The 14154-nt window shown below is 46.6% G+C and overlaps 1 protein-coding gene across 1 annotated transcript; it reads left to right on the forward strand.

Annotated features, from left to right (window-relative positions):
* Nucleotides 1-1723: 1723 nt before the first annotated feature.
* LOC123158339 (inorganic pyrophosphatase 2-like) lies at nt 1724-13706 on the forward strand. The gene is made up of 4 exons (XM_044576373.1): nt 1724-1852; nt 12325-12570; nt 12816-13154; nt 13240-13706. The coding sequence occupies exons 1-4, from the start codon at nt 1724-1726 to the stop codon at nt 13645-13647; spliced, it is 1122 nt and encodes a 373-aa protein (XP_044432308.1). The 3' UTR covers nt 13648-13706.
* The last annotated feature ends 448 nt before the right edge of the window (nt 13707-14154 follow it).

Genomic DNA, 14154 nt, shown 5'->3' on the forward strand with positions numbered 1-14154 from the left:
ACCAATAAGTCCTTGTAAACAAACACCCCCTAGCTCACCGTTCCCTCCCTGGCGTATCCCCTTCCTCCCTATTTCTTGGCTGGTCGACTGACTCGTTGCCGCACTATTTCATCACGAGATACTACCCCAACAATGACCTCCCCAAGTCCAGTGGTAGCTATCCTCCGCTCACCACATCTCTCTAGTCATAAGGACAAAAGGACAGATGATAGCGGGTGGGGATAAAATAAAAAAACCCACATAATATATAATTTAATAACATTAGTTCTTAGCGCTTTTCCTGTTTCATTTCTTTTCATTCTTCATTTTTTGTTTGTTTTTGTTTTATTACCTTTTCAGTTTATAAAATAGAAATATGTTCAAATAATTTTGATTATTTAAACTGTGGCAAAGAGGCAATAACATTTTTTTAATACTGAATAAATTTTGGCTACATGAACATTTTAATAAAAATGCAAGAACACCTTTGAAAACCAGACAAATCACCTTCTGACCTATTTGAGGTAGGTATAAGAAGTTCCTTCCCTTTGATAATTCTAATTCCTTAATATAGGGTAAACGAAGATATCAATTTTTGAGCTGTTTAAGGTAGGAAACTATCAACTAAGGTTCTAAAGGAAGGAACTACCTATTTCGACCGAGGAGCACATGCCATTCTATAGGCTGGTTCAGAAATTGGGGAAGCTTGGTTTGAACAACCTACTGAGTATTAGCTATAGCACTTACTCCTGGAAATTATATTGAAACACAAAACTGGTTCAAGATTACGATGAGCTTTGATTTGAATAAGTCCCGTGTTTTTTTTATTTTTTTCTATTTATACTTTTGTTCCCTTTTTTAAATAAAATATAAACATCCATTCCTCTAGTTTTTAATATTTTTTTCTATATCTTGAATTCTGTAAGGAATGATTGCAATTCTTGCAGCGGTATCCATGGTTACTACTCTTTCTTTCTTGTCCCGCAAAATAGAGATTGCGCCGAAGCTTCTATTTATAGGCGAGCCATCAAATAATTTTCATTATTCGGAATAGGGTAAAGTGGTAAGAACACTTGTTGAAATAGTGAAGTAATTTTGAATACTTGAACATTTTTTATTAAATTCAAGGACACCTATGAAAATTAAAAAAATCACTGAGTAATAATGCATGAATAGTTTTGAAAATTGTGTGAACATTTAAATTAGTTTGTGATTTTTTTAGTAACATTTTCAAAATGGGCTAACAAACTTTAAAACTCGACCAGCACCAAAAATTAATAAATACTCCCTCCGTAAAGAAATATAAGAGCGTTTAGATCACTACTTTAGTGATCTAAACGCTCTTATATTTCTTTACAGAGGGAGTACTTTTTAATGTACTTAAATTAATTAAACAAGTAGAAATGTGCACAAGGAAGGCAAGCAGATCAAGTTTACCTTTGAAGAAGAACACGGAGGGATATTGGTTCCAGATATTGCGGCAATGATGTTCTGTCGCCATTACGCATGAATACATGGGATTTGAGCACCAATGGTGCATGTTGGGAAAACGAAAGACATGAGCTATACCAAGCAAGAAAGAGGGGAAACAAAGGATCCGTTTCGATCATGAAGCTCCCACCTCAATCATGGATCAAGGCACACTGACATGTCCCCTCGGGAGCTCAAACCTTACTTGAGGATGAAATGGAAGCGGCTTCATGAAGTACGGAGGTGAACATGCTCTGTCCGGAACCAAGGAACCATGACGTGCATATCGACGACCGATTCTAGATCTGAAGGAAAAAAAGTTCCAGATTGGGGCAAAGTAAAGAAGTTCATGCCAAACAATGGTGGAGCAGAAAATGTTGTGGCTTTAGGTGCACAGTCTTATGTACCGAGATCATCATAGTTTTAAAGTGGGACTGGAGACCGACAGAGTGACATCTAGATATCTGATGCTACTTGACACCTATGTCAAAGCGGTGCACGATGAATAGAAACATTCACCTAGTGCACTACTTTTGTTCCTACTAATGTACATCCTAGTGTTAACTGGTCCAAAATTAAAAGCGAGAAGATGATTCAGAATGTCTAATAAAGGTAGAAAACATAAATAACATGCTTGTCTGGTAAATCAAATCTGAAATTCATAAGGTTCTTTGCAGGTAGCTTAATGTAAAAGAATGTTTGCACATGTAAACTATGTACCCAACCAACCAGGAACCACTTTGCCTAAATCTCAAGCAAGCCACGTTAAACCAATAAGGTGAGTGGGTAATTTTCTAGGTGGCTACAGGACAGTGCATGCAAAATCATGACATATATACACGACCTGTCATTTCCATAAAGCAAAAATATATGGATTTCCACATTGATAGTTGCATGACTTGAGAAAGGTCAGTGTTGCAGCAAAGATATATGAACATGTAATTACATTTAGATGAACATGAGAAATTATAATAAAAAGATTATGCTCAGAATTGGCAATATGGCCAAGAGATTTGAGCCCACGACACAGGGAGGAGCGGAGGCTAGATCTCACGCGGTTTGTTCAGTGAAGATTGAATAGACAATTTTTTTTATCAAAATGTGAGTATCACTAATATGGGTCAATCTGAATCACTTGACTCTTTTAGGGGACCTTAATCAATTTCCTGGAAAATAATTAAATTAATAGTGTTGATTAGTTTTTTCTTGGCATAGGTCTCCACCCTTTCATCTTACATCGCCGTTCCCAACCTCGTGTATCCCCTTCTCCCCCTATGTTTGGCTGGTGGACTGACTAGTTACCGCGCTCCTTCGTCATGAGATACTACCCCAACAATGACCTCCCCAAGTCTAGTGGTAGCTATCCTTCGCTTACCACATCTTTCTAACCCTAGAGAGGGCATAGTCGTAAGGACGAAACATCAAATGGTAGACGTGTGTAGATAAAATTAAAAAACCACATAATATATAATCAAATAGTAGTTGTTCTTAGCGCCTTTCTTCATTGCCTTTACCTCTTTCTAAATTGCGGGATTTTCTTGTTTCCTTTTGTTCATTCTTCCTTTTTTTTGTTTGTTTGTTTTCTTTCCTTTGCAGTTTAATAAAATAGAAACGTGTTCAGATAATTTTGATTATTTAAACTATTGTAAAGGATTAATAATTTTTCTAAATATTGAATACATTTTGGATACATGAACGTTTTTTATTAAAATGCAAGAACACCTTTGAAAACCAGACAGACAATTTCTGACCTGTTCGAGGTATGAATAAGCAGTTCCTCCCCTTTGATAAATCTAATTCAGTTAAGATAGGGAAACTAAGATATCAATTTCTAGGACGTATGAGGCAGGAAACTCTCAAGTAAGATTCTAAAGGAAGGAACTACCTAGTCCGACCTAGGAGAACATGCCATCCTGTAGGCCGGTTCGGAAATTGTGGAAGCTTTGTTTGAACAACCTATTGAGTATTGGAAACAAACTACAAAGCTTACTCCGGGAAATTATAATGAAGCACATAATGGTTGAAGATTACGAAGATCTTTGGTATGAATAAGTTCCATGTTTATTTTTTCTTTTTCTCTTTCATTCTTTATTTTTATTTTTCAAGTTATCCATTTTGTTTCCTTTTCAGTAAAATAAAAAATAAACATCCATTCCTCTAGTTTTTCCTATTGTTTTCTATAACACTGGCGGGAAATTTTGTTTCCTTTTTCTCTTTCAGTATAATAAGTTCCTATTGTTTTTCCTAGTTCAGATAATTTGAAAATGATATAGAATTATTTAAAGGAATGATTGCAATTCTTCTAGGGATATCCATGTCTTTGATTCGTTCTTTCTTGTCCTGCGAAATAGAGAGTGCGTTGAAGCTTCTATTTACAGGCGAGCCTTCAAATAATTTTCATCGTTCGAACTAGGTTACAGTGGTAACAACACTTTTTAAAATAGTGAAGTTAGTTGAACATTTTTATTAAATGCATGAACACCTTTCAAAATTAGAAAAAGCAATTTGTAATAATGCATGAACACTTCTGAAAATTGTGTGAATATCTACAAAATAGTGATTTTTTAGTTACATGAACATTTTCAAATTGCTCAAACACATTTGAAAATTCCACCAACACTAAAAACTAGTAAACACTTTTTAGCCTACATAAATTCGAACCGGTTTGTGAGGGCCATTGTCCAGGTTCGCGAACCGCGACTAAAAGGTCGTAACTAAAGCCCTACACCTTTAGTTCCGGTTCGATCGGGAACCGGGACAGATGGGGCTCCACGTGGCCGGAGCAGCTTGCCCAGGCAGGGGGGGGGGCTTTTGTCCCGGTTGGTGCCACCAACCGGGACCACAAGGCTTCCACGCGTAAGCTGTTTAGTGGCTGGGTTTTTTTTCCTGAAAGATGGGGGGGGTGGGGTTTTTTGGGGGTTTTGTAGGGTTAATTTAGGGGTTTCATATATTGTGTTAGATCGCTAACAGAGACGAGTGTCCTCTCTTATCTCTGTGCTTGGTCGACGCTACATATAGACTCGACACGCTAGCTAGCTAGTAAGCAAATGACAGAAACCATTAAGTACAGAAGATCGTCATGAACATATACACAGAGAGAAGTGATCAACCTCTCCTTCTTCGATAGATTGGTCGAACAACAAGTTTTCGTATAAGATCTCTTACGTCCCCTAACATATGAACTCAACTTCCACATGGTATTCCCCGTGTTTGTCGATGACGTGGTCAAGAAAGAATCCCGCCAATTCCTCGTGAATATTATTGCTTATGCACTTCATATTGTTGTTTAGAGTAGCCCCGCTCGCAGGTGGTGTGGTGGATGAACTCGCAAATGTAGTATCCACACAAATCATTCCCAAGTTCCTGCCATAACCACTTTACAAGAAATAGAGGTCAATCAAACTGATAAGCAAAGCATGCTAAATGGTATTGATGAAGTTAGCTAGAATCAATGGGAGATGCGTGGAACTAGCTAGTAGCCAGTACTTACTTTCGGGTGGTCAAATCGCAGTTGTGCCGGCACTCCCGGGGCTTGTGCGGTGAACTTTTTCCAAACCCTGCTAGACAAAGAAAACAATTACTTGATATCAGGAAATGAACAAAGTTGCCGATATGGTGCGATAATGATCGATTGAACTTACTGTCACGCCCAATATGCGATACTATCCTAAAGAGACTCGAAGGTCCCACCAAGGATAGAACCGCAAATTGATACGCTTTTGCAAGGTGGATATCATTAGATCAACATTACATAATAGATGGGGATACATACAAAAGGCATAAAATGCCACACGAATACAACATCATCTTACATAAGAGCACCATCCGACTACGGATGAAACACAAACAGAAACTCAAACGACATCCACCCTGCTAGCCCAGGCTGCCGACCTGGAACCTATCCCCTGATCGAAGAAGAAGCAGAAGAAGAACTCCAAAAAAGCAAACATCGCTCTCGCGTCATGATCATTGCATAACCTGTACCTACAACTGTTGTTGTAGTAATCTGTAATCCACGAGGACTCAGCAATCCCATTACCATGGGTATCAAGACTAGCAAAGCTTAATGGGTATGGAGAGGATAAGTGGTGAGGTTGCAGCAGCGACTAAGCATGATATGGTGGCTAACATACGTAAATAAGAGCGAGAAGAGAAGCAAAGGAACGACCGTGAAGCTAGCAATGATCAAGAGGTGATCCTGAACTCCTACTTACGTCAAACATAACCCAAAACCGTGTTCACTTCCCAGACTCCGCCGAAAAGAGACCATCACGGCTACACACACGGTTGATGTGTTTTAATTCGGATCTGGTGTCAAGTTACCTACAACCGGACATTAACAAATTCCCATCTGCCACATAACTGCGGGTGAGGGAGTTCCGGACTAGGGGGTGTCCGGATAGCCGAACTATCATGATCGGCCGGACTCCAAGACTATGAAGATACAAGATTGAAGACTCCGTCCCATGTTCGGATGGGACTTTCCTTGGCGTGGAAGGCAAGCTTGGCGATACGGATATGTAGATCTCCTACCATTGTAACCGACTCTGTGTAACCCTAGCCCTCTCCGGTGTCTATATAAACCGGATGGCTTTAGTCCATAGGACGAACAACAATCATACCATAGGCTAGCTTCTAGGGTTTATCCTCCTTGATCTCGTGGTAGATCTACTCTTGTAACACACATCATCAATATTAATCAAGCAGGACGTAGGGTTTTACCTCCATCAAGAGGGCCCGAACCTGGGTAAAACATCGTGTCCCTTGTCTCCTGTTACCATCCGCCTAGACGCACAGTTCGGGACCCCCTACCCGAGATCCGCTGGTTTTGACACCGACATTGGTGCTTTCATTGAGAGTTCCTCTGTGTCGTCACCGATAGGCTCGATGGCTTCTTCGATCATCATCAACGACGCAGTCCAGGGTGAGACCTTTCTCCCCGGACAGATCTTCGTATTCGGCGGCTTTGCACTGTGGGCCAATTCGCTTGGCCGTCTGGAGCAGATCGAAAGCTACGCCCCTGGCCGTCAGGCCAGATTTGGAAGTTTGAACTTTACGGCTGACATCCGCGGGGACTTGATCCTCGATGGATTCGAGCCACAGCCGAGCGTGCCGCACTGTCACGGCGAGCACGATTTAGCTCTGCAGCAGGACAGTACCCCGGAGGCCGCACTCGAACCCGCTCCGATCTTCAATTCGGAGCCGGCTGCGCAGATCGAGGACTGATGGCTAGACACCGCCTCGGGGGCTGCAACCTCTACGGCGATAGAGCCGAACACTGACTTTGTCCCTCATAAAGCTCGTGACTCCGAGGTGCCGGACTCCTCGCCGGACTCCGAACCTCCCGCGCCCCCTCCGATCGAATCCGATTGGGTGCCGATCATGGAGTTCACCGCAGCGGACATCTTTCAACGCTCACCTTTCGGCGACATCTTGAGTTCGCTAAAGTATCTCTCGTTATCAGGAGAGCTCTGGTCAGACTACGGCCAGGACAGTTGGGATGCGGACGACGAAGAAATTCAAAGCCCACCACCACCCAATTAGTAGCCACTGTCGACGATCTAACTGACATGCTAAACTATGACTCCGAAGACATCGACGGTATGGACGACGATGCCGGAGACGACGAAGAACCAGCGCCTACCGGGCACGGGAAAGCCACCCCAACTCACGACGTATACATGGTGGATACACCAAAAGGAAGCGATAATGAGGAGAAACGGGATGTGGCGAAGGATAACTCCCCCAACAAACAACCAAAACGGCGACGCAAGCGCCGCCCGAAGACCGGCCTCGATAAAAATGGCACCCATACGGACTCGGCCCTAGAGCAGGGCGAAGCAGTGGATGACGCACATGTCACCAAGCAGCCAGCCGGACATGATGAACTGGACAAGCAACCCATCCCCGGCGAAGACGATCTCACATCACCAGAGCATACGAACCTTCATAGAAGGCTCGTCGCCACTGCAAGAAGTTTGAAGAAGCAAAAGCGGAAGCTCAAAACAACGGAGGACGCACTCAGAATGAGATGGAGCAGAGTACTCAACACCGCAGATAAACATGGCGCTAGTCACCAGACAAAGAGCTATCCGAAGCGCAAACTGTTGCCCGAATTTGACGAGGAGGCCTTAGAGCCCCCGCAGTCAAAAAAGAAAGAAGCCGCCTGGCCGGATAGACGACCAGATGACAGGCCAAGAGCAACAAGGGGCGCCGCACACAAGCCGGCACACGATCAGCATAAAGATCCTCGGAAAAAGGATGACCCAGTCAGATCCATCTATGGGTCAAAAAAGAAGACTCCAGGAAGCAACATAACCCGCCGAGCATTTGAAGACAACGGCACACCCAAATACAGGGGCGCCGCACACCCACTATGTTTCACCAACGAGGTACTGGATCATGGATTTCCAGCGGGATTCAAACCCGTAAACATAGAGGCATATGACGGAACAACAGACCCCGGAGTCTGGATTGAGGATTACATCCTACACATACATATGGCCAGAGGAGACGATCTCCATGCCATAAAATACCTACCCCTCAAGCTCAAAGGGCCAGCTCGGCATTGGCTTAAAAGCCTCCCAGAAAATACCATTGGAAGTTGGGAAGAGCTTGAGGATGCGTTTCGAGCAAATTTTCAGGGGACCTATGTCCGCCCTCCGGATGCAGACGATTTAAGTCACATAACTCAACAGCCCGGAGAGTCAGCACGCAAATTCTGGAACAGGTTCCTCACTAAAAAGAACCAAATAGTCGACTGTCCGGACGCTGAAGCCTTAGCAGCCTTTAAACACAACGTCCGAGACGAATGGCTTGCCAGACACCTCGGCCAGGAAAAACCAAGAACAATGGCCGCACTAACAAGCCTCATGACCCGCTTTTGCGCGGGGGAAGACAGCTGGCTGGCTAGATGCAGCACCAGCGACCCGAGTACATCCGAAGTCAGGGATGGAAATGGGAAATCACGACGCAGAAAAGATCAGCGCCGGAATAAGGAAAATGGCCCGAATAGTACGGCGGTCAACGCCGGATTCAAAAGCTCTCGGCCGAACAACAAAACACTGCCCCTCAAGGACAACAGTGACGAGCTATCCAACCTAAACAAGATTCTGGATAGACTATGTCAAATACATGGTACCTCCGGGAAGCCTGCAAACCATACCCACAGAGATTGTTGGGTCTTCAAACAGTCCGGCCGACTTAATGCCGAACACAAGGGGCTCGACACACCAAGCGAAAGTGACGAAACCCAAAAGCAGCACTCCGGAAAACAGAAGACTTTCCCACTAGAAGTCAAAACAGTGAACTCACTTCATGTGATAACACGAAAAGACAGCGCGGCACCTGCAATACCAGGACACCGCCCGCAGAATGGGGATAGACCCTACCAAAATTCGCCATAGCAGCACTTCCTTCAAAGGAGTGACGCCAGGCCTTTAAGCCAATTATACAGGCTCTGTACCACTAGAGGTTGTGTTCGGTTCATCCGACAACCTCCGTCGCGAAAAGCTCACTCTCCATCGCCCCATTCAAACAGTAGCCCTTAAGCACTACTGGGGCGCGCAGCTTTCGCCAGCCCTAATGCAATACCACATTATGCGTTTTTATGCTTAAGAATGCCCGGTCAATGTGGCATAATTTCATTAAAAAGTAACTCCGAGTGTTCCTCGACCACGGAGAACGTGAGACTGCTTCGACAGCCACACACTAATCAGACCTTGCAGGTCAAAGCCCCTAAAAACAGGTCATTCAGACCTCGGACATGGTTAGGCGAGTCCGGCGTAACTAAACAAGGGGCTTCCCAGCCGCATACCCCCTTTATAAGGGGCCGCGTGTATAAATGACAAGAGCCAATAAAGCTCAACTTTCTTCATTTTATTCTATTTTAATACAACTTCTGCACGATATTTCTTGGAAACTAAGTCCTTCTCTTTTACAGATGAAGCATGTGCTACACCCGTCCAGGATACAGCACAACGGAGACACAGGCGCAGACGTGCAGCAGGGACCCGTTGCAAGGATTCTTTTCAGATTAAGACCCTGCGTAAACCTTTCTTACTGTCTCTTGTTGATACACATCCCCTGGTTTCCCACCATAGCCGAGGAGGAGGCTGGCGTTTTGGCATCGGCCGCGTCAGAAGTTCCCGCCTGTACCTGGACACAAGGGGCTTAGGGCATTGTTCTGCCCGGTATCATAAAGACCGAACACCTCAGGGAGTGTTCGGCGTCTCGAGTTAGGCCTTATATGCATCAGCTCCGAATCATGTCTTTGGTCAAATGTTGGGTTTGCCCGGCTCCTGTGTTTTGCTGCCTTACGTTCCGCATCATCGGCTAACGCGGCACCAGGAGAACTACTGCGATTGTGCCCCGGTTCGGCCGGGCGAGCACCTCAGTAGAGAAAGCCGAAAACTGACTGTCATGATATAGCGAGAGACTGGTCAACCACTCGATCGACCATTGGAATGTTTAGAATTCCTCCGCTTTGATGAAGGACCGCTTCCCGGTCAGGCACATACGCGCCCCGAGTTCGGGAAGAGCGGTGCCACCAGGGGCTATATAGTAGCCCCACATTCGAGCTCCTATGGCTAAGTGAAAGTGATAAAGCATTATAGTCCGGTTGCCTAGTTTGCTACGCTATCACCTCCTTAAAAGGACCAAGACATTGGATTAAGTGTGAAAAAGCGCTTTTCTTTTTGCAAACACCCCCGCACCATGTGCGTGGGGGCTGAAGCCAAAGACTGCCATCTTTCAGATTATACATACATATACGGCCGCACAGGAGATAGTTCAATACTTGAACACACAAGTATAAAAAGTTATTGCATTATAAACATGATCTCAGAAATCAAACATGTCATTCAAACATAACATCTTTCGAGCACTGCGACTCTATTAAACGAGCGCCCTGCATGACTTCCTCAAAATAGTGCTCGGTGGGGAATCGGCTTTTGTCCGAACCCCAGGATGCAACAGCGGTGGCATCCATCTCCGCCCAGTATGTCTTACCACGGGCGAGAGCCATCCGTGCACCTTCTATGCATGCCGACCGCTTCATTGCCCCAATACGCGGCACCGCCCCAAGGAATTGCTGCAACAAGCCAAAATAACTCTTCGGTTTGGGCCTTTTCGGCCACAGATGAGCGACCACATCCGTCATGGCAAGTCCGGACAATCTATTCAGCTCAGCCCACTCAACCAGCCGATCACTCAACGGAAGTGGACGCTCCGGACTATGGAATTGAGACCAGAAAAGCTCTTCCATTTCGTGATCCTTCTGGCTTTGAAAGTGCACGACTGCGTCCGCCGCACTCGCCGCCAAGTCCAGATAAGGATCCTCCACACCGCACAATCGGCCCAGCTGAGCATACTTCGGATCCGTGAACTTCCTACGTAGCATAAAGGGCTTTCTAGCCACAATGTCTCCGACCTGACGCAGTTCCTTCTTCATAGTCAGCATCGCACTACGGGCATCCTTGGCTTCGGCGTCGGCCTTCTTCAGGTCCTCTTGCTCCGCTCGGCGTTCTCTTTCAAGAACCTCCAGGCGGTCGGTAGCAAATTTTAATTTCGTGGCCATTCCGGCCATCTCCTCCCTGCTTCGGCAGTGAGCAGCCTTCTCGACTTCTAGCTCTTCCGCTGCCTTCGAGGCAGCCGCCTCGCTTTTTCTGGCTTGCTCCTTGGCCCGAGCAAGTTCTACTCGAAGGCCTACCACAACAGCAGCACTATCTGCATCAGGCATACAAATTGTAAGGAATGGGCGTCAGCTCCCTTACTAGGCGACCGCAGAGCAACCACATACCTTGTGACTCATCAAGTCGTTTATTGACCAGCGAGATGTCCGCATGCGCAACGTCGAGTTGCCTCTTCAGCTCGGCAAATCCATCGGTCCGGCTGGCCACCGAACGTTCCGCCACCTGCATAGGAAAGGCGACAATCTATAACTGAGATTATGATCCTCGGCACGTTGTCGCTTTCGACAGCATACCAAGTCTCAGGGGCTACTATCTATACAGGGCGCACTTCATGTGCAAAACTGTCAAAAGGTATGTCATTTTTGCGTACCTCAAACCCCGTCAGCAAACTTCCGACGGCCTCATACAACCCGCTTTGGGCGGACGAGATCCTTTCAATCACCCTACCCATTAATGTGCGGTGGTCTTCTGAGACAGACGCCCTCCTGAGCAAATCCTGCAGCTCCACCGACCGTACTCCAATTGGTGCCGAACTCTCCGTCCCCGCCGGACTCGAGGAGACCCTCCGTGACGACACCTCAGGGTCGCCCGCCCCGCACGACGGGGCGGCAGATGGAGGCGTTTCGCTCTCCATCATCTCCGGACGAAGGTCTCCCGACGATGAGCTGTGCTGGGATGGGCTGAGATCCGAACTACAAGGTGAAAACTTCGGTTACCCTTAGAAATTAAAGAGGGATGTCCACTATTACAAAATCCCCCTCTTTACTTACGGCTCGCTAGAGGGCTGATTCCTCCGAGGAGACAGTACGGCCGGGGCTCTTCCCGGCACAGAACCTTCCGGTACAGATTTCTTTCCTCCGAGGAGAGGCTGGATAATTAATTTGTTCACGTTTTCATGTATAGTTGGCTAATTTAACTCATTGCTTTTTTTTTTGAGAAAGAGAGAGCCATATGAGAGAAGAAGACTTGCATGCTCTCTTCCCATGCTCCCATACGTGCTCCTTCTAGCAGAAATTTTTGGGTGATCGATGGACTGCTGAAGCAATTAAGACATGGTTACACACACAAATTTGCGCACATCCATCCATCCAAAAAGAAAAGGAAAAACGTTGCTTCGTAGTCTGGGCCTTGGCCTCCAGGCTCCAGCGTGCTTGGGCGGCTATGGCTGCATCAATCATGAAAGGAAGGAGAAAGGAAAACAAAAAAGAAGAAGAAAAAACAGAGAGCAATCAGAAGCAGAAGAAGAGGTGGTCGTGGTCTGATTTCCCCTTTGGCTGCTGGATCCATCCATGACGCCGGCGTGGTGGTCGTCTTCGACTTCGACAAGACCATCATCGACTGCGACAGCGACAACTGGGTCGTCGACGCCCTCGGCGCCACCCAGCGGTTTGACGAGCTCCTGCTCCACCTCCCATGGAACTCGGCCATCGTAAGCCTCTGTTTGTTCGCATCGTACCGTATGTGATGCCTTTTTCTGTCGCAAATGCACCTGGTAATCGTTCCAATAATGATTGCTCTGGTCTTAGATATCCCTTTACGACCTTTTGCAAACCAAATCTCAGCAGCTGCAGTGCGTATTTCACTCACAATATTTAAATTTTCGTGTAGTGCGTGCGCACGTAACGAAGAAAGGCCGCGGTTTTTTATTGAATTGTTGCGTTCTTTTTTAAAAAGGACGCCATGATGGGCGAGCTGCACTCGCAAGGCAAAACGATCGACGAGATCGCGGGCAGCATCAGGACGGCGCCTCTGTCCCATCACGTCGTGGCGGCCATCAAGGCCGCACAGGCTCTCGGCTGCGAGCTGCGGATCCTCAGCGACGCCAACGCGTTTTTCATCGACACGGTCCTTGCGCACCACGGCCTGGCCGGCTACTTCTCGGAGATCAGCACCAACCCGGCCAGCGTCGACGCCGGCGGCCGCCTCGGGATCACCCCGCACCACGACTTCCGTCATGGCTCCTGCAGCAGCCACGGCTGCACCCTCGCCACCTGCCCTCCCAACATGTGCAAGGTGACGCATCAGACACTTTCGTTAACGCGTTGCTAGATTTCACTGTATCTTTTTTTGCCTCAACATTTTGGTGTGCAAAATTCAGGGCAAGGTGATGGAGGGGATGCTGCAAGAACTGTCGGCGGCGGCGGCGGCGGCAGGGATGAGGAGGCCGAGTAGAGTGGTGTACCTTGGCGACGGTAGGGGCGACTACTGTCCCACCCTAAAGCTGGCCGAGCGGGACTACATGATGCCCAGGAAGGGCTACCCCGTGTGGGACCTCATCGCCGGCGACCGGCGGGCCGTCCGCGCAGACGTGCACGGATGGGCCGACTTCAAGGACCTGGAGACGGTGCTGCTTGACATCATACACGAATGCGCCGCGGCCGCCATGATGGAACAAGACGGCGGCGATCAGGCGGTGGTGGGCATGGTGGTGCCAGAGTGCCGTGCCCTTTCGGCTCCCAAGATGGCGATGGCAGTTCTCCCCAAAGCAATTCATGCGCCCAACTGACACGCATCTTTGCCAAACAATATGGACGTTTGGTGACTGGATGGAAGCATGGGAGATATAATGGCTTTCCCAACGTAAAGTAGAAAAACTATACTGCTCCTGGTTCCTTACGTCTACAGCAGTAGCTTAAGTGTGGGACATGATTAGCTCGATCATACTTCTCTTGGAACTGGAAGCCAATGGAAGGAACCAGGAGCAGTATTAAAATGTTCATGACCCAAATTATCAAGGGGTAATAACATTTTTCGATTTAGCTACATGTCATTCAGCTGATTTTTTGATTTTGGGTCAGTCGAATTTCTGGCTGTTGGATTTGTGCTTTGAGATGTGTGCTTTAGTTTTTTCCACTTCTGTATTTTGTGTTGTGTGGGGCCTAGTTGAAATCGACTGACCGTTGTTTCTGGTCAGTCCAAGCTTGGGTGCCTGTTTTGCTTGCTTTGTTTTGTTCAGCAATGAAATCGTGCCTGTTTGGCTCGTGTTTGTTTTATTATTTTCAGTTCATTTCTT

This window comes from Triticum aestivum, chromosome 7B (genome assembly GCF_018294505.1).
Source record: "Triticum aestivum cultivar Chinese Spring chromosome 7B, IWGSC CS RefSeq v2.1, whole genome shotgun sequence".
Taxonomy (NCBI): Eukaryota; Viridiplantae; Streptophyta; class Magnoliopsida; order Poales; family Poaceae; genus Triticum; species Triticum aestivum.

Excerpts from the sequence above, each read along its gene's own strand:
- LOC123158339 (XM_044576373.1), top strand. The coding sequence starts at position 1,724 with ATGACGTGCATATCGACGACCGATTCTAGATCTGAAGGAAAAAAAGTT. Across the intron at positions 1,853-12,324 it reads CTTTAGGTGCACAGTCTTAT|GAAGGAGAAAGGAAAACAAA; the intron begins GTACCGAGATCA and ends CAATCATGAAAG. Across the intron at positions 12,571-12,815 it reads TCCCATGGAACTCGGCCATC|GACGCCATGATGGGCGAGCT; the intron begins GTAAGCCTCTGT and ends TTTTTTAAAAAG.